This window comes from Ursus maritimus, unplaced genomic scaffold (genome assembly GCF_017311325.1).
Source record: "Ursus maritimus isolate PB19 unplaced genomic scaffold, ASM1731132v1 scaffold_28, whole genome shotgun sequence".
Classification (NCBI taxonomy): domain Eukaryota; kingdom Metazoa; phylum Chordata; class Mammalia; order Carnivora; family Ursidae; genus Ursus; species Ursus maritimus.
The window spans coordinates 2,131,994-2,152,703 of NW_024425341.1; the positions used below are offsets into that span (position 1 = coordinate 2,131,994).

Here is a 20,710-nt window from a genome sequence, read left to right on the forward strand (position 1 = left end):
ACATCTGCCCGTTACCCAGGCGGAAATGCTACCCGCTTTCTCCCCGATCCAGAACACCGCCCTGCGCATCTCTAACGAGTTCCTTAAGGCAAATTCCTAAGAGCAGAGACACTGAATCAAAGAATCCACTGACTTTAAAAACATGTAACCTAGAATGTCAGTTCTCTGTTCCCAGGTGCAAAGCTTACAGGCTATGGTTAAGGCCAAACTACGTGACCTTGAGAGTAAGGCTCAAAAGGCCACACTGACGATCTGAGCAGTGTCCTGAACGGGTCAATTTTAAATTTGAACAAAATCAAATAAATGATTGCCCAAGGAGTTATAGGCTAACTGGGGGGGAAAGGAGAGGATGAAGAGGGAAAATAAGGAGAAGCAAGCTGGGGGATGGAGGGGAGAGAGAAGTGCTTGTGTGCCTTTTATGGAGAGAGGGAGCTACTGAGAATTCCCACCATGAGAAACCACCAGGACCTGCTCTGTCCTAGAACCCTCTCGTGGCTTTCCGTCCTGGACAACTGGACTCCGAGGCGTCTGCAGTTCCTGTTGCAAGGAGTAAGAGTATGTCACACAAGGTGACCGCTACACGAGCTCCAGAAGCCTGCCTTCCTGCTGCGGGCCGCCTGCCACGGGAGCGCGAGTGCAGCAGCGGCCAGCCCGCCTCAGCGCCCCACCCCTGCTCGGTGCGCCTGAGGCTCGGCCGCGAACTGTCGACTAGACACAGATGTCCACGGCACAGAACGAATTTGTTTTGAACTCCTCTCCCTTTTCCTCTCCTGTGGTATTTCTCGCCTATAATGGTGGTTCAACCCACAAAGATAATGAGAAAATCAAATTACATCATGTGGTTGGTATCACAGATCTTTTCCAACATAAGGAGTGCTGAATTTGGGTGCTAGTAAAGATAATCTTTGGTGATTGGGGGGGGACTATCTTGCAGCACTAACATTTTTCAAAAAGCAAGCGTTGTGTCTAGTTGTTTTTAAGATGACTCATTTGGAAACTGAGCAAGAATCTGAACAGGCAATCAGAATTAGAAATGATCAATAAATACATGGAAACAGCTCCAACTCACTGGCAATTAGGGAAATACAAACCAAAGTAAGATACCATTTTTCATTTCTAAGACTCGTAAATATTTTTAAGTTTGAGGACATTCAGTGCTATTGAGGATGTGAAAAATGGGCACTCTTGACCACCAATGGTAGAAATATAACTTGGTATAAAATTTCTGAAGGATGATTTCGTACTACTTAGCAAATGTACATGCCCTATGGTTTAGCAATCTCCTAAATTTAGTTAAAATGAAATAGAATTAAACACTGGTTTCTTCCAGAGCTCCCGGCTGGCTTGGTTGGTACAGCATAGGACCCTTAAATCTTGGGGTTGTGAGTTCAAGCCCCATGTTGGGTGTAGAGATTACTTAAAAAAAATTTTTTTTTTCAGTTCTTCCATTGACCTAGTTACATTTCAATGCTCAACAGCCACACGTGGCTACCATATGAGGCAATGCAGACAGATCATTTTCATCACGAGAGAAAGATCTACTGGGCAGCACTGCTATGGAAATATTTACAAAAGTGGACAAAGATATTCAATGCAGCATTGTTTATAAAGCAAAAAACGCCATACAGTAAAAAGGAGAATAGTTAATATCACATTTATAAGTCAAGCAGAATAAAAAAATGTGAGGCAGAGCTGTACGAACAAACAGAAGACTGCGATGTGTCAAATTGAAACACATACTGCAGGGCGCCGGCTGGCTCACTTGGCTGGAGCATGTGACTCTCGATCTCAGAAGTTCAAGCCCCATGTTGGGTACTGAAATGACTTAAAAATAAAATCTTAGGGGCGCCTGGGTGGCGCAGTCGTTAAGCGTCTGCCTTCGGCTCAGGGCGTGATCCAGGCGTTCTGGGATCGAGCCCCACATCAGGCTCCTCCGCTATGAGCCTGCTTCTTCCTCTCCCACTCCCCCTGCTTGTGTTCCCTCTCTCGCTGGTTGTCTCTATCTCTGTCAAATAAATAAAATCTTTAAAAAATAAATAAATAAATAAATTAAATCTTAAAAAAAATAAAATAAAAATAAATAAAAGTATACTGCAAAACAAGATATGCATTTTCACATTTTATATAAAGATATTTACGTAATCTCTAAAGACAATGAAAAATATTTGCAAGGATATGTATCAAACTGCTAGAGAGAGCAGAAAGGGACTGGAGAGGGGAATAGGAATTTTCACTTTTTTTGTGTCTGAATTTGTTGCAACCAGCATATGCTGTTTTTAGAAAAAGATTTCCAAAAGATTTCTATTTTTAGAAAGGAAGATATTCACTAAGTAAGCCCTGAAGGTACTACAGCCTACTCATTTCTTTTCTAAGCTGGTATCTTCATTCTTTGGTTACCATTTCTCTCGGTCCAGTACTCGAAAGCACTTTCTTGAGGCCCTGAGGGGAGCCAGAGACGGGCCTCCAGCCTCCTCCGGCCTCCTTGGCCTCCTCCGGCTGGCCTCCTCCTACCCATCTCCTCCCCACAGCATTTCCCCAACCCCACTCTTCCCTTGCCGGTGTTTCTGCCCACCCCCCTCCCCCACTGCTCTTTCTCAGCCACTTACACAGCTACCAGTACGATCCCGCTCTACTCAGCCGCGGTAGGAAGCAAGCACCCCAACAATGTGCCTCCGCCCAGTGGGCCGGAACTCACTGTCTCACTCCTCGGCCTGAGTGCAGAAGAGCAGTCAGCGTGATGAGCCAGAGTGGAAGGGACAGGTAAGTCAGACATACCACCTTCGATACAAATCCCACCCACCACCTATGAGGGTATTTTTCAAAACAAAACCAATCACACCAAATAGAAGAAAACCACCACTAGCAAGTCAGATGAGCGATTATGTTCCAAATGTGATGGATTTATTTTACTCTGATGCAAAACCAAAGATTCCACTACAGCACAGAGACCAATAATATTAAAAGGTCATGAAAAAGTGGTGTGGGACATGCAGGACGTGATGTACAAACTGGAGGATCGGGTCATTTCCTTCGTAACATGACACTACATTGTCGCTGAGGAACACATTTAAAATAACACTGCGGAACTCAACTGAAATGTGGCACAAACATGACAACTTCCAGGCATGCCTTCAAGTACCTCCCTTAGGATGGACTTGCGATCTCTAGACTTCAGTGTGGGGAGGGTTATGATTCTTTGGAAGAATAAAAAGTTCACACTTTTGAAATTTCACAGAAGAATTTTAAGGCCAAAACATAGTGGGTTCTCTTCACCTCCAGGGACAAATCGGATGCTTTACTCAAAACCACATTAAGCTTCTAGTTCAAATCCCAATCCAACCTTGTGACCTCCTGCATTGAAGTTCTTTCCGTCAATTAAAGCTGATAGGGTCAGTTTGACACCTAGGAAGAAGAAAACACCACAAACACTCATAACAAGTATTACAATCAGATCTTCAGTTTTCAAGGGCACAGATTACAGCCGGGTGTGCGAGTTACGAGTCAGGTACCACTAAGTCAATACAGGGTTATCTATAATCACCTGCAGTGAGCAAGGCATAATCACAGCAAACTTCACCTGGAGTTCAGGTTAAGAATAACCAAATTCACAAGCCAGAGAGACCAAATTACAGTAAAAAATATGTACATACTTTCAAAGGCACTTGATCTGCTTTACTTTGTATGAACAAACAACAGTGACAAAATGGTCTGAATTGACCTGCAGTTGACTGAAGGTTTTATAGGTTATTTTCATTATTCCTCCATTACCTCCTACCCACGCCCATTGTTACTAATTCCTTTACTCACCTGGTCGAAGGGTCTGAGTATAACCCAGTCCAATCAGGCTGGCATTATTTACTTTAGCCTAAAGATTAGGAGATGAAATAGAAACAGAAAACAATCAACTTCATAATACGTAAGTCCAGTACAACCACTATTTCATGCACCAGATTTCCGAAACTAAAGCAACTTCGGGCCAGTCTAGAACTACCAAAACTGAAAATTCAATTAATAAAAAGGTAAGTCTTTTCAGTTAATAGGACTGGTAGGGATAGTAGGGTCCTCGAGAATGCATGCTTAAAGGCCTCAAGCAAAATTTTTAAAACATTATGCATCCAAACACCCCTGGTATACTGAATTTTTTGAGATGTCAGTTTATAATCTCTGACAGTGGTTAGAACATGAACTCTGGTGAGAGAAGATCTGGATTCCAATCTTGCCACTTATTTTGTGACTTTGGGCAAGTTATCTGACCTGTCCAGGTCTCAGTTCCCTCATCTATAAAACGGGCATGAGGATACTACTCACCACATGGAGTAGTTGGGAGGATTAAATGAGATATTACACATTAAGCCCTTAGCACAGTACCTGAAATTTAAGAGCTCAATTAGTGTCATTATTAATTAGAATTACTAATAGCAACAGGAATAGTAATCAAATCCCGTGAATTTACAGATCAGAAAATTTTGAGGCCGAAGAGATAAAAGGACTCCAGAAGGTCAGACAACAGCCTGGGAGGCTCTGGGACTAGAATCCACGCTCCCAGACCCGAGGTAAAACACTCTTCACCACACGGCAACCCGCTCACTGAAGTTCAGAGAACACGCATGCAACCACCCGATCACAACATCCATTCAAACTCAGCTGCGGCCCAGTCTGGCAGCACTTCTTACAGACAGAGAAGTCCTACAGTCCAGCTTGTACTTAGCAGCGATGCCGAAACGGGTATTGTTACTGCCGGCCGTCCAAGCAAGGTTTATCGACGTTTCAATCTTCTCGTTAACCTTCTGGTAGATAGACCCGCCAAATTCAGTGCCATCATTCCTATTTTCATGGTATAAGAAAAAGTCATAAATATCTTGTTTGTACCACTCTTACGATATGGAAACAAATTCTGTTTAGACAAGGATCTCATTTTGCAACTACCTTTTTCAGCAAACTTCTAGTATAAATGACTATGAAACAAAACAAGGAACCAAATCCAGTTACGTAATTTATAACTGGCTAATTAAAATATAATTAACACTGGATTCATTTACTCAGCTCCCCACAATGTAAATTTCTTAGACATAATTCCATTATGCACACAGGCAGATACCTTAGGTAAATATGATCTGTAAGTCTTTGAGATTTCAAAGAATTTAGAAACCTAAAGCATAGTTCAATAAAGATTTCTGCAGAACAAAAAATACAGAGTACAAGAACAAAGCCAACTCTGGACTTCATTTGAAACAACCCTAGAGTCAGAAAGCACCACCCCCACAATATCTAGGGCGTACTACTCTAGAGAAGTACCTAAATTATTGCTTCAAAGCATCCCAGAACTTAGTCCCTGAGTTCTCATGGTTTTCCTGTTCGTGCTGTTCCATCAATTTTAATGCCACTGTCTATACCACTGCTTGACTTTATTTCAGGCATCACAGTGAACTGGAATGTCTAGGGGAGAGCAATCCACAACACTTCAAAAACAAAGATATCTTCCTTTGCTTTTTCCCCCTGGTATACTAACAGTGCCCAGTAGGCCAAGACATAAACTGTAATTTAAAAGTTCAAATTCATTTAACCAATAGGATGCAGCCTACAGAATTGAATCCAGGATTGCTTTGAGGACTTCTGCTTCTTCTGAATGCAATAGGGTGGCTGAGTTGTGACCGAGGGTGCCCGAAAATCTCCGCAGAATCACTGGAGATGGTCCAGATGCTCAGATCAATTAGGTGGTTGCTCTTCACGATCCAGAGCTGCTTCCAGATACTGCCAAACTGAATAAGGCACCAGAGGAAGCAGAAATATCTCCAAAGGATCCCTTTGATCAGGAGGTGACCTATGCCTGGGCTCTCTCCATCCCAGTGGTTCCTGTATAGATCCTAACCCTTCCTAAAGTTCGGGGTACAGGCTGAGAGGCACAGCACAATGCACCCACTGCACTAACGTCTGGCGATGTTCTGCTGACTGGGAAAATAGTACAGTGAGGCTGGATATCCACCAAAGCATATTAAATGCAAGTACGATCATTTCTAACCTTCTCAACATGCTAACGGCTACCATCTTTTTGGGCAACTGCGCCAGTGCTAAAGGCAGATGAATTATAAACACTCACACGTGAGTGTGCAGCTGGAAGTCTGCAGCCTTGTAACCCAGGGCGAAATTATTCTGTGACAGTTTGGATTTGGCTGTGTCAAAACTCATCTGATAGCCAGCAAGCCAACCTTCAAAGGCTAACACAGCCCAGCCATAGATGGTTGGTCCAGAAAAATCTATATCAACATTACTGCCAAGACTGAAACAATCCCGTTTGTAAGAGGCCTTCAATTTTCCACTCTTCTTTCTGTAAGAAATAAAAACAACACAATGAAAACAACATGAGTTTCTACTACTGTCCAGAAATCTTCAGAGTAAGATCCCCTCTCTCCCCCAATGTAAATACTATTTCAGTAGATGGCATACATACAGTAAAGTTTCAAATGACAGCTCTACAAATATAATTTTGTTAGGATTAGAAATGCATATACTGCGGCGCCTGGGTGGCTCAGTCGGTTAAGCATCTGCCTTCGCCTCAGGTCATGATCCCAGGATTCTGGGGTTGAGCCTGACATCAGGCTCCCTCTCAGCGGGGAGTCTGCTTTCCCCACCGCTTGTGCTCTCTCTCATGTACACGCGCTCTCAAATAAATACATAAAATCTTAAAAAAAAAAAAAAAGAAATGCATATACTATTTTTACCTATTCTTCACTGTAAGTTCAAATGACGGGATATTTCATGATTAATATCACGAAAGCATGAATAAAAGTATAAAAAGGAATAAGCTATTTCAGTACCAAATTAATAACCTGAATATGTATGTATTCATGAGAACCCAAATTTCTTTAAATGTTTTTAAATGTCCAGATGCTACAAAACGTAACACTTGACACACTTCACTTCTAAGTTAGTAACCTATCACAACGAACACTGTATTTTCTTTTAAAAGGATACAGTCCTTTAATAAACATATTTTTTTCCTTAGGGTCAGTGTTTTCTCCCTGGACAACATTAGATGGATGGAAGAGAACTGTACACTTTTGAATGTCAGTACTGAAAACATGAAACTGGTTCTTAATCATCCTTGTCCTATTTAATTAGGCTTCTTCTGAGAATATTTGTCTGGAAAATAACTGAAGTGTGTGGCAGGAATGACACACATTACAGCTAAGGAAAAATGTCACTTTGCCTTTTTCAAGCACCAACTCATGTGAAGTAGATAGGAAACAACACGGTCCCCATTTTTTAGACAAACTGAAGCGGAGAGGTTAGGAGATTTCTAAAGGCTAAGAAAGCACGTCAGTAGCAGAACTACTGCCTATTGTGTTCCACAGACAGGAGACTACACTGTTTTCTTAAGAAATTAACTTCTCAGCAAAATACCCCATCCACGAATCTTTAGAATAGCTTAAGAAATATCTAGTCTTGGAATGCCTAGCTGGCTCAGTTGGTAGAGCGTGCAACTCTTGGTCTCAGGGTTGTGAGTTGAGCCCCACACGGGGTGTAGAGATTACTTAAATATAAAATCTTCAAAAAAAAATCTAGTCTCAAACCCTTCTAGTTCCTCAACTTTTCCTACTACATGCCTCTTTGTATTTTTAAGCTTTGTATTTTTGTTCATCTGTTCAATTTTCAAATCAAAACTGCATCCTGCTTCAAAGGAATCCTCCTTTCTCTTTCCTGCACATTCCAGGTCTCTATGGTATTCCTAACAGCAACCTCCTAAGTTCTCCCGGCATCTAAACCTTTCATTGCAATTCCCTAGTCTAAAGTGCTCTCTCCCTACAGTCTACAAAAACATTTCAGAGGGACGGCTGGGTGGCTCAGTTGGTTAAGCATCTGCCTTCAGCTCAGGTCATGATCCCAGGGTCCTAGGATGGAGTCCCACAGCTGGCTCCTTGCTCGGTGGGGAGCCTACTTCTCCCTCTGCCTGCAGCTCCCTCTGCTTGTGCTCTCTCTCTCAAATAAACAAAATCTTTAAAAAAAATTTTTTTTTTCAGAAGATGGGGTTTGGATAATTACCCTGTGTTCGGTACAAATATGGTATCAAGAGTCAGTTTCAATCCTTCAGCCAACTGAAAAACAAAGATTTAAAATAAACAATTAGTAATTTTCTCTTTTTTTTGACCCAAGAAACCAATTTTAAAGTTTTCTCTAACTTCCTAACAAAAAAAAAAGGGAGTCATTAAAGTAAGCCAAATATTAAGTTACTTACCGAATTATGTCTTTATCCTTCCCCTCCCCCCCTTACCCCAGGTTTCATCAGATTCTCTCACCTAAAACCATGTTTAAATGTGGCAGTCAAATTCTATCACAGCCAATAACATTAATTACAGTAAAAAACCAACAAAATTCCAATACAACCAAGTAATCTTGATACTCTCTTGAAAATTACTGTAATGAGATAACCTGACATTTAACAAGCCAACCTGAGGAATTTATTCAGCTACACACACATGTTATCTACCTATGGCAGTGTGCGCGTAGACATACCTCAAAAAACAGTGCCCTATACGTAGCAAATACTTAACAAATATCTGCTGATACATTTTTCTCTTTGAAGACATCATAGAATTTAGAAACATTTTTCTACGGAGCCAATTTTGCAACGACTACAAAATAAAATCAAACTACCTCACTGTAAATAGTTTGGTTTACCCAGGAGAGGCTCAATCATAAGCAGAACTGGTCAGAACAGAGATGTAATGTGATAATTATGGACTCACAAAGCTTTACTTTCTAGAAATCTAAGACATATCAAAAAAGGCCACATGCAGAGAAAAAATATGGCTACCACCTAGGTTATAAGATCTCATTCACACTGTATTTGGGGTTTATAGATCATTTTACCTGCAAGATAAATTTAACCTACAAATAACTTCTAATGCTTTCTCTTACCTTATTCTCCAAAGAGATTTCTGTTCCAAGAGTATTGTCTGTGTTCCACTTCTGGGTGAAGGTAAGTCCATAGTTACAGACCTTATATTTGGTCTCTAGGTTTCCTGACGCTTTCCCTGTATCAGTGTAAGCATGACCAGAAGTAGAAAATTCCTGATAAGCAAGAAAAATCATTACTTTAAAATCAACTCATCAAACAGAAAACACTCATTTCAGAAAGTAGTGTTCAATGGATCAGAAATCAATGTAGTTTGTTACCACAATGTATTTCCTGCCCTCTCATTTCTAAAGTTCCACCAGTTTCAGATCTTTCCATTATTCCACCGCTCTTATTGATACTTCTTGTTCCATATACTCTCTCTTACTAAAATGGGAATCTTAAATTCTCTCCACTAAAAGAAAAATATCTTTACTGAAAATAAATGCCTTTACTAAAAAGACAAAAATATTGAATCTTAAGTATTTTACTTTCATGACCTGAAAAAAGATTATTCATTCCCTACCATATCTTTCAAACTATGTTAATTTTCAAATCCTTAAAAATCCCCAAACACTAGAAAGAACTACTCTACCTTTTTTTTTTTTTAAGATTGTATTTATTTACTTGAGAGGAGACACAGAGAGTGCTTGCACGTGTGTGCTCGCATGCAAGAGCAGGGGGAGGGAGAAGCAGACTCCCCACTGAGCAGGGAGCCCCACGTGGAGTGCAAGCCCAAAGCACAGGGATCATGACCTGAGCCGAAAGCAGATGCTTAACCGACCGAACCACCCAAGTGCCCCAGCCCTACCCTCCTTTAATAGAACTTCAGTGCATTAAAAAAATTGGGGGAGGGGGGCACCTGGGTGACTCAGTCAGTTAAGCATCTGCCTTTGGCTCAGGTCATGATCCCAGGGTCCTGGGATCGAGCTCCGAGTCAGGCTCCCTGTTCGGTGGAGAGCCTGCTTCTCCCTCTCCCTCTGCCTGCCACTCTGCCTGCTTGTGCTCTCTCTCTGTCAAATAAATCAATAAAAGCTTTAAAAATTTTTTTTTAATTTTTATTGTGGTAAAATCCACTTAACATAACATTTGCCGTTATTAAGTGTGCAGCTCAGCGGCATTAAGTACAGTTACACTGTCACCAAAACTTTATTGCTCTGGGCCACAAAACTATCGGTAAAACTTTTGTTATAAACAATCTCAATATTTCAAAGTATGTACTCATTTTTCACAACAAAATGGAATGGTGCAACTTGTCTCTCTTTCTCTCTTCTCCCCACCTTTTAAAGTGCTTTCTATCAAATAGTAACTATGAACACCTTAAAATATACCCTCCTCCCTAGGTAGGTGTCCTTTCAGTCATATGACAATGAGCAATAGGAAACAGATCTCGCTCTAAAAGGAAGCCAACGGTCAACACCTGTCACTGACAATCTATGAACTGTCAAGAAAAAAACCTTCTGACTGGCCCTGTTTTTAGAGAACATTTTTGAAATTCTGCCAACAGTCATGAAATGCTGCCAGCCCTGAGCAGTTCTGTTTCACTGCTTGCAATATGAGTCCTCCCTTACCAAAGAGCCTGCTCCCTACCTCTAGTCCTACAGGCTGATGAAACAACTGGGAAGCTATGATCTGTTTATCAACACCGCGCAGGAAGTTTTCCAAGAGAGTATCACGCTGCACATTTTAGGGCAAGGCCTCGGTACAAAATGACAAAATGCTAGTCATGTTTAATAGCCCACACAATTATTTAATGTCAGCATTGCTTTCTTTTAGTAGATCCAGCCATCCAGTGTTTTTTTTTTACATATACCTCTCATAAACTTGAAAGTATAGCATAGATAAACCTCAATTTTAGTGTTAGGAAAACTTCATACACAAAACTAAGGTAAAAGTGTAGTTAGTCTATATTTTTTCCTTGTTACCATCACTTCTTAGTTTGAAGCTCTCTCAAAAGTCTAAAATACCAGAGGTACAAATCTTAAAAGAAAAAGCCAGAATTTTTCTAAATTAAAAAGTTTAACTGGCTCACAATTGCTTTAGTTTCTCTCTAACTTCATCATTAGATCAAACAGTGCAAAATATATTTGTAACATGCATATAACATCTACAGCTCTACAATAAAGGCTAGTAAGCAACAAACCACCATAAAAATGTTACTATTAAATAGATGGCATATGATAAAAATATTAAGTTGCAATCTAAGAACTGATTGGAGCAATAGATGAAATTTATCCTAAATCAATACCAAAAACCGAAAGCAGCCATAAAAACAAGCACACAAATATGCTCTGTTTTTCTTACCATCTGAATGAACAGTTCCACACCACAGCAGCATGGGAGGGAGATAAAATTTTAGTCGATTTTTGCAACACAAACCTACCTTGACCAAATTCTGAAACCCTATTCAAAGTTAATATAATTTTTCTATTTTAACAGACCCATAAAACAATATGCCCACCCTAGTAGTAGCTGCATATATATTTATTTACCACTAGAAAAACCAGGGAAAAAATGATAATGACAAACCAGGAGTATGAGACAAAGTATCATACGAATTCCACATTCCTTTAGCTCCTCTAATTAAATTATTATATCTGGAAATAAAATTAGCACTGGTTTAAATAGGTAAATACCAAAAAGATAGACAGTCAGTGAGCAGAAATCAGAGAATGGGGTGAATGCAAAGTCAACCTATTTGCCAGATTTACTGAATAAAAGTTCTGGTTAATGACACTTGAAAAATATGCCTACATCCTCTACTATATTAACTTTCAGTAAAAAAGACTTTGTGAACATCCAGTAAAAACTGTAGACTAATCCTTTACGTGCATTTTTAGTTCTATTTTTGTTTTGATCAATCATGAAGGGATAGACTAAAATTAATGTTTTTGTAAGAGGGCGATAAAACTTGCATGAACCCATTAGAACGGAAGTAAAGTTTTTAGTACCCATATACATTTTCATGAAAGTATAAAGATATGATATTGGCCAAAAAAATACATATATTTTATATCTCCTGAGAATAAGACTCAGCATATTCTTATTACGAGGGGGAGAATTCTCCTTCTTCTTCTGAGAACCTTTGTTCTCCCCCCAAATTCAACCTGTCTAGGGCTAATGGGAAGATGCTCACTGAAATCTGAGCGTATGACAAAACTGTAGGGAAGACAGCATAGTGCCAAATGGACACTGACTCACAGAACTAGACTAAACAATGTTTTAACAGGTTCCTTGAAGTTAATTATGCTACATCTATTAAAATTATATTGGGTACTCACCACTCCACTACATGACTTGGTTTTCAGATCTATCTTGACCATGCCAAATCCTAGACAAACAGAAAAACACGGTAATGTACAAAATGTGATATTCACTCCAGTTTTTACAACTTAGAGATTATGAAAACAGTCCGTGTACCTTCCATATGGAAAATACACAGTATCCTCACTAGGTGAGAGTTCCATTGAAACCTGAACTCTAACGAAATAATTTAAGTATAATTTTTAAGCTCTCAAAGAAAAACAATTATCAGAAAATATGCTTACACAGTATAAACTTAGATAATTATACTAGTTAATAAGAAAAATCAAATGTATAATTTTAAAAAATTAAAAATTAAAAGATTAAGTTTTAAAAACCAAAAATAAATGTCTATTTGGGATCAAGAATGTATTACTCCAAAGAAGTCAAAAGTTGTGTCTTCACGCTCATGAAAACACTGCCCTTATTTGGAGGAGGAAAAACGTACCCCCCACTTTAACTGTCCCCAGAGCTAGTCAGAGGACACAGAAGTTTTACAGATTTCTATTACTTCATCTTACAGATAACATTAAATATGCAAATATATACACATCCATACATGTATATAATTGCTTTTAATGCCTGTAAGGCACTCTACCTCTAAAGAGTCAAGTCTAATAATCTGTTGATAGTTATCCCCTTAAATCTTGTGAAGTAGATTAATGTTAACCTCATTTTACTAGCACTGCATCTTGCATACAGTAATAAGCATTCAACACTAACCCTGACCCCAAATTGGAAATGTACAACAGCATACTTACCATATCCTTTATTGAAGACATCCTTGGCGGCCTTTCCTAGGTCACAGTAAGTCGGTGTGTTACACATATCTTATAAAGAAAAATAAGGACAAAGGAATAAAAATAGCCATTTAGTATTTATTCACCCACAGTCCTAGTATTTAGTCCTGAGGAGAGGTATACAGTTCTCTCTTCCTGTGCATCATTAATGCTTATACACTAATGCAAGCAAAGTTAGGAGAAGGCATTCTGCTTCTTTACAAAGAACTTTCCAGAATACTGGATAATAAAAGGGTTTTTTCATGAGATTCACAGAGATCATCTTTCCGACTGAATTTCAAAGAAAAGAAATTCTCACAGACTGAAGGAGATGCTTTATTAAATTGGACTTTTTACTTTAAAAAAAAAAATATATATATATATGCAAACTTTACGGAAGAACATTTCTTGGGCTGTTATAAAGCCAAGAGCTACTAAAGTGACAAGGTAAAATTGTTTTGAAGAACTGTAAGAACAGATGCATTAAAAATCTTCAGGGTTTTGTTTTTTTTTTTTTTGCCACTGTGAAATTCAGCTCTTAAAATAAGAATTGCCATACTAATTGGAATGCATTCAACCAGAATATGTCCTCTCTCAAAGATCTTTTAAACATAAAATTATATAATCTTATCCATTAACCACAAACAAGATAAATTCTACCTGCAGTAATCCTGGTTACCAAAAATTGGCATATACTCTAAAGTTAAAGCCTTCGAAAACCAAAAGTGCCTTCACTTTTCACCTTACCTACTTGGTATTCACACAGCTTTCCTACTGCCGATATGGCTCTCACATTAAAGTTCTCAGAAGTTGTATCTACAAGGATAAACATACCACCCCTCTGCCCTCTTTGTATAATGGGAAATCTCTTTGGACAGCAGCCTCAAGAGCCATGTCTAACCAATTGTAGAGCCATCTGAAGCAGTCCCATTAGCCCAATACCAGAAAAATACCAGAAAAATCCAGAGTACCAGCTATCCCATGCAATTACTACATCTGAACTATCTACACAATCAAACTAATACTTATATTTAGCTTGGCTCTTAATCTGCCCTTCTGCTAAGTTTCTGCCTATACCATCATATCTGAACACAACATACACCCATGATGCACTTTTTAATTGTGAATGTCATTTAAAATTTGTTCCTTAACCTAAACCTGTCGAATATGACAGACATTATATGTTAAGAGGGCAGAGTATAATATAAAATATATATATAAAGAGGAAAGAGTATAGTAAAGGTGAAAGTGAGTATAAATGTACTGACTCAGATGATAAATAAAACTTGGTCCTAAGCCACAGGGTTTCAGAGTTCACTTCCAGGGCAATTCTTTTACAATCCAATTCCCTGCATTCAAATGATCGAGTGTAGACTATTTACACATTGCCAATTGCAATCTGATATTACTCTTAATTATTTCAACCGATGCTAGTATCTGATGAAATTTTGCCAGAAGTCTTAATTTGAGGAGATCAGAATAGAAAGGCAGGCCCTATATATTAAAAAAAAACGTTATGCCTTTACAGTCTGGATTTTCATCTACTGACAAGAGAAAAGATACACGTAAATATTTGGAAACATCCATCTGATGACAGTCTTTCAGCATTTTGCTTTATTTTTCAAAACCACTGCTAGACACTTTGCAAAAGTGTAGCCGGTTTAGTTTACTCAGTTCTGCCTAGTTCAAGCTTACTTTTTCAGGCCCACGATTCTGATGGGTAATGCACTGCTGGTATGATCAAGCAAAAAACAGAGAAGACACAGAGACTTCATGTCACTCGGGAGTAAAGCTATCATCATGTATTTCTATCAGCTCTACAAAATGCACTTGTAGCTGGCATGCACAACATACGAGGTTGCTTTAGATGCAGACAGAGGGGAAGGGTTAATTAGGTAATACTGCTTTACACAATTACTAACTTGACAGTCAGTAAAGAGCCCCTTTTGTTCCTCGTTTCGCCTTTTCCAGTTGCACGTAGAGCATCCTCCCCCTGGCGATAAGGAGTGCTACAGAGCTCCCCTGATACTGGACGACAATTCCAGAGAGGAAGCTGGGGACGGAGGGGGGGGGGGACGGGGGAGGGGTTGGGAGGGTAGGTTTGGGGTTCGAGGATCCAACTTCCCTAGAAACCAACCTCCTTTCTGGCCTGACGCCTAGAAAGAAAGTCCTGTGGGCCCACCAGGAAGGGAGAGGGTCGCGGCTCGGCGATCCGAGCGCCGCTCCCCACGCCGGCGCTATGGCTCCATCACCTGAAGCAGCCAGGGGAGCAAGGTCCCCTCTGCCCTCCGCGGCCCGGCGGGGCCCGCTCCCCGTTAGGCTCCTCTCTCCCTTCTGAGCCCTCCGTTAGGCCCGCCTCCCGTTGGGTCCCCTGCTCTCTGGCGAGTTGCCACCCACCCCGGTCCGGTCCGGCCGGGCCGCCGGCCCCCCCGCCCACGGCCTCAGTCCCCTCACCTCCAACCAGAGGGCCTGTCTCCGCTCCGCCCGGGCAACGCTGAAGGTCTTCTTCAAACCAACGCCGTCCGCGCCTGCGCGGCCTCACTCTCCCCGCGGCGCCTGCGCGCCCCTACCCGCCCCTCCCGCGCACGGCGTTTGCGCCGTAGTGTCGCGCCGGGGTCGCGCGCGCCGCGGGTCTGAGTGCCGAGAGGAACAGCTGGGGCGAACCCAACTGTCTGGCTCCGTGTGCGCGCGTGCGCGAGAGGGCCCGGCGAGCAGGTGGCAGGAGCAGGAGTTGACGTAGGCGAAGAGGCCTGGGTGACCGCACCTTTGTCCCTGAAGGGGCTCGCTCTCGCGAGAACGCTCGGAGGTTACTAGTTACCGTTACTATAGGAGGGGCCGCGGGCGAGGCGGGCGGAGAGGACCTGGGACACCCCTGATGGATGTTGTGGCCTGGCTTGTTTCGTTCAGATGCGGAGCAGACCTTTACGGGAATTTCGTCCCCGACTGACTAAAATTCAAGAATGTGACCCTTAGGTTATCTCATCTTAAGGATGAGTAAACGGGGCCCCCAGGGGTAAGTGACGTGACTTATTCAAGATCACACAGGTAGCGATAGATTATAATTAAAAGGGAGAGAGGAGATGCAGGAAAGAAAGCTCTTCTTTAGAGAAGAATACCAACTAATAAATATAGAAGAAATTATAGAAAGAGAAAATCACCACTCTGGATCCACCAATTTCAGGCAAAAATTATCAATAGATGCTAGACATTTGAAGATAGTCATACAGTTCCAGAGTATGAGCCCACAGATTCCTTACTAAAGAGAAAAAGAGTACTTTCACATGAGAGAAGTCACCCTTACCCAAGTGATCAAACTTAACATCACCAGGGATGGTACAGACTATGTCATGCGTTCCCCTATGTGAGGCACAGAGGACAAAAAGGTATTATTCTTGCTAAAGGTGTGTCTGTATTCATGAGGAAACAGACAAATCCAAATTGAGGGACGTTCTGCAAAACAACCTCTGGGTCTCTTCTAAAATGTAAATTTCATGAAAGAGTAAGAAAAAGGCTAATGAATTGTTCTAGATTAAAGGAGACAAAAGAAAGGTACGGCACTGGAAGCAATGTGATCCCAAATTGAACCCTGGATCAAAAAAACAAACGGCTACTGAGAAACATTACTGGCATAATTGAGAAAATTTGACTCTATTATGTTAGCATTGCACCAACATATAATTTCCTGATGTTCATAACCATATCTTGGTTATACAGGAATGGCCTTGTTTTTAGGAGATGTATGCTAAAATATTTAGGAGTGAAATAGCATGTATCTGCAGCTAACTCAAATGGTTAAGAAAAAAACAAATGTACAAAACATTAACAATTGATGAATCTAGGTGGAGGTTATGTGGGTGTTCATTGCATGATTCTTTAAACTTTCCTGTAAGTTGTAAAATTTTCAAAATAAAAAGTTGGGGAGAAAAAAGCCCCACAAAGTTATTGATGTTCAGTCTACAAGTTGCTGCTTGAATCAGTAGGCAGATATCATTATTTGCCTGATGTGTGTATGGCATTTCAGGCTAATAGATAAGTAAGATAAATGCTCCCAAAGGACTCATAATGTAGGACTTGGACAAATACCTGCTGAATGAGGCAGAATATGATAAATATCATAAGCAAAGCAGTATAACTTAGTAGGCTAAATAAAATGAGCTTTGGATCCAAGGAGGCTGAGTTTGTACCCTAGACGGGCCAATTCTTTGGTCTTAGGCAAGCAACTTAACCTCTCTATGCCTCAGTCTCTACCTCTGTGAGATAGAACTAAACAGGATCTACTTCAGAGGATTGAGCGGATAGAAAATAAAATAAGGTATTTATAGCATATAACAATCTACCTGGCATATGGTAAATGTTCATTAGTTAATAACAGATGAAAACGAATGTGCTGTAAGAGTTTAAAAGTTACACAAAGATGTTATACACACACACACACACATATATATTAGAGCCACACTTCAGCCTGCACTTCGGCACAGACCTGGCTTTTGTCAGATACAGCAGGCCCTTAAAGGCTATTATAAGGAACACTTGAATGGGAATTTGGCAACACTCCTTCCCTCAGCTTCTGTTATCCAAAGATCTTTCTTCTGAAAGGACCTGACAACACCACTCCTAGGTCATGCAGAGAGACTTCCTCAGGAAGGTGATGAAAGAAAGTATTAAGGAAAACAGCTGCCCCCGAGGAAATCCTTCCTTTGCTTCATGTCCCTCTAGTCCTGTCCACTTAGCTGGATCCAGGTTCATGCTCAATGTCCATAGCAAGACCCTGGCCTTGATCACCTTGAAACTACAGCCAGTTCTCATTCCCCCACCCGCACTGGGATCTAAACCCTTGGAACCTTCTTAGTCCAAATCCTAGTAACATGGCATTCTTCTCCTATAAAGTCTCTCGAAACAGGATTTTAGAGGAGGGAAGAGCTTTTAGACTCCTTCATTGGTAAGACATTTGCTAAGTACTTGCTATGTGTAGGGCACCATGCTCGGAGCCAATGTAGGAGGAAACAGCCCTACATGTCAGTGCTGTCTGGGTCCAGAGGCCCATGTCGCCTTGAGGGCGAGCAGTTTCCCAGTACAAATCACCTGCTTGAGTCAAGACAGCCGCTGATCTGCCTCCATTACCTTTTTGAGAGAAAAATCTCAGAAGGTTAGTACAGTTTTACCCTCAGAAACAAAAAACAACCGAAGAGCAGAGGCCTCACTGTGAAGATTTGGTAGTTCAATTATGCTAAATGTAAAAAATAAGATTCTGAAGCCCGCGGTATTATTTAATTCCCTGTTTCTTTTCATTAAAGCAAAAGGGCTCACTTGTCTGTTTTCAAGGACTCCAAAATTCTGATGAGGGGTGAGGACTCCCTAGTTACTGAGCAGCTGAAGGCATCTTTGAAGAGGAGGAGGTGCAAACCATGTCCCTTGGCCTTCTACAGGGAGTCTGCAGGGTGCAGAGGGACCTGGCGGTGGAAGCCCCTCAGGGTGCTGAGGGAGGAGACTGAGGCGGCTCTGAGGAAGTGATGTCTCAGAATGGCTCAGGTAGACAACAGGGGAATGACTTCCAGGGCAGAGGGACAGAGTGATCAAAGATGTCAATACACCATACCCCGAAATCCCATGTCTAGGGGCTCGTCTCAAGGAAACAATCATAGATGTGTGCAAAGACTTCTCTTAAATAGCTTGAATGATTTAGAATAGCAAAAATTTAAAAACAACCTAAGTGGTCAACATTTAGAGGATTCATTAAATAAACTGTAATATACCTGTATTCCGGGTTATGGTACAGCCGAATGTTGTGATTAATATTTGATGATCGGAGGAAAACGTTCAGTGAAAAACAAAGAGGAGGAAGCAAAAGTAAACACAATGTAATCCCAAATTGTGTGTGTGTGTGTGTTGTAATTTTACCTTAAGAAGAAGCAATGGAGGGGTGCCTGGGTGGCTCAGTCTGTTAAGTGTCTGCTTTCATGATCCTGGGAGGGAGTCCCACATCTGGCTCCCTGCTCAACAGGGGAGTCTGCTTCTCCCTCTCTCTCTGCCCCTCCCCCTGCTTCTGCTGTCTCTTTCTCAAATAAATATTTTTTTTTATTCTTAAAAAGATTTTATCTATTTATTTGTCAGGGAGAGAGCCCAAGCAGAAGGAGTGGCAGGCTCCCCGCCGAGCAAGGAGCCCAATGCAGAGCTCCATCCCAGGACCCTGGGATCATGACCTGAGCTGAAGGCAGCCGCTTCAATGGCTGAGCCACCCAGGCGTCCCTCTCTCAAATAAGTAAATAAAATCTTTAAATAAAAAAAAAAGAAGAAGCAATGGAATGATAACCATAAACATCAGTGCTGGAGAGGCAGACAGGGTGACTGGATAGAGGAGGTGCACCTGGGGCGGTATAGGCATTAGTAATGGCTAGTTCTGGAGCTGGTGATAGATCAATTATATTGTATATTAAATAAATAAATGTTATATGTATATGTACTTGCATAAAGAAATTGGGAGAATTTACCAAAATTCGACAGTGACTGTCTCTGCTGGGTCAGAGTATACATGACTTTTATTTTCTTCTTTACACTTTTCTGTATTTTACAAAATTTTTAAATTCGGGAACATGTTTTTCAGTTATAATTAGAAAAGTTAAGGTCACTTTCCTAAGATGGGGCAGTACTGAGGTTTATGAGAAGGGAAGTACTGTTCCATGGGGAATTTCCACCAAAAACTGGGAAACGCCTCTGGAATGGAGTACCTGGCATTTTCATGGGGCCTTCTGAGGGCCCACTTCACTTGACCACAAGAGGGCGCAAGGAATCAAAGTAAAAGCAAAGCTAAACCTGCTGGAGAGCACTGGGCTTGGGTTTGTGCGTCAGGGCGATGAACCCTGCCCTCCTCTTGTTCCCCAGGGTTCACCCAAATTTTTCACAAGGTTTGAACACAGTTATGAATCCTACAGGATTGGATGGTGTGTCTGGGGGCTGCCCTACCATGTCAGAGTCCACGTTGAAAGTCAAAATGGCAAGTTGTCTTTATGCGGAAACCAGTTTCGTCAATGTACCACCACACGTAGATTAGGGTACAGCCCGGCCGATACAACCTGCAAGTTATCGAATCTTAACGTCTATAATCACATTTCCAGAAAGGATAATTTAGGGGAAAGGTGACATAGTCCTACAGTTGTATGTAACCCAAATATGGCAACAGGCAGTGTTCCCTGTGATTTTATTTCCTAGTGAACCTACAGCTACGTTTCAAGTGATTTGATGTTTGGGGACTTCAGGTAGCAAGCGATGTAGTGTGGTGTAGAGGAAAAAATAAACTCTGGAATCAGAAAACTGATGTTCAAGTTCTACATCTATTGGCAACTCACTAGCTCTGTGCCTGGGGCAAATTACTTGACCTCTCTCAATCTCAGTGTCTTCATTTTTAAGATGGGGACCCCCAGAAGTAAACTCCTGGTCAAATGGGGCCCACCCAGAGGGCTCCAGGCACAGATAGCCTCCTTTGGCCAAGTTGTGAGGAGGCTTGGACCACCTCCAGGGTACATCCAGGGTGGGAGCCTGGCAATAAGGCTCGATCACACCCGGTGAGTCAGATACATGACAACACCCGGGGACATGGAGTAACCAGATGAAGACTTCCCCTGGCAGGGAGACTCTAACGCAGAGGGATACTAGCACTAGGTGGGCCCCTGGAGAACACCGCAGGGAAATTCAAAGCAAGCAGCTTCCCGCCTCCACAAGGCGATTCCAGAGCTCACGT

At 41.4% G+C, this 20,710-nt stretch overlaps 1 protein-coding gene across 1 annotated transcript; it reads right to left on the reverse strand.

Moving 5' to 3' along the window:
* Positions 1-2,879: 2,879 nt before the first annotated feature.
* VDAC3 (voltage dependent anion channel 3) lies at positions 2,880-15,568 on the reverse strand. The gene is made up of 9 exons (XM_040643216.1): positions 15,430-15,568; positions 12,958-13,026; positions 12,175-12,224; positions 8,917-9,069; positions 8,041-8,093; positions 6,098-6,325; positions 4,674-4,824; positions 3,808-3,865; positions 2,880-3,402 (listed from the first exon to the last, which is right to left on the reverse strand). The coding sequence occupies exons 2-9, from the start codon at positions 13,022-13,024 to the stop codon at positions 3,311-3,313; spliced, it is 852 nt and encodes a 283-aa protein (XP_040499150.1). The 5' UTR covers positions 13,025-13,026; positions 15,430-15,568; the 3' UTR covers positions 2,880-3,310.
* Positions 15,569-20,710: the final 5,142 nt, after the last annotated feature.

Coding starts and splice junctions, on each gene's coding strand:
- VDAC3 (XM_040643216.1), bottom strand. CDS start 13,024: ATGTGTAACACACCGACTTACTGTGACCTAGGAAAGGCCGCCAAGGAT. Junction 8,094..8,916: donor AAATCTCTTTGGAGAATAAG/GTAAGAGAAAGC, acceptor TTTGTTTTTCAG/TTGGCTGAAGGATTGAAACT. Junction 3,403..3,807: donor TACTCAGACCCTTCGACCAG/GTGAGTAAAGGA, acceptor TCTTCTTCCTAG/GTGTCAAACTGACCCTATCA.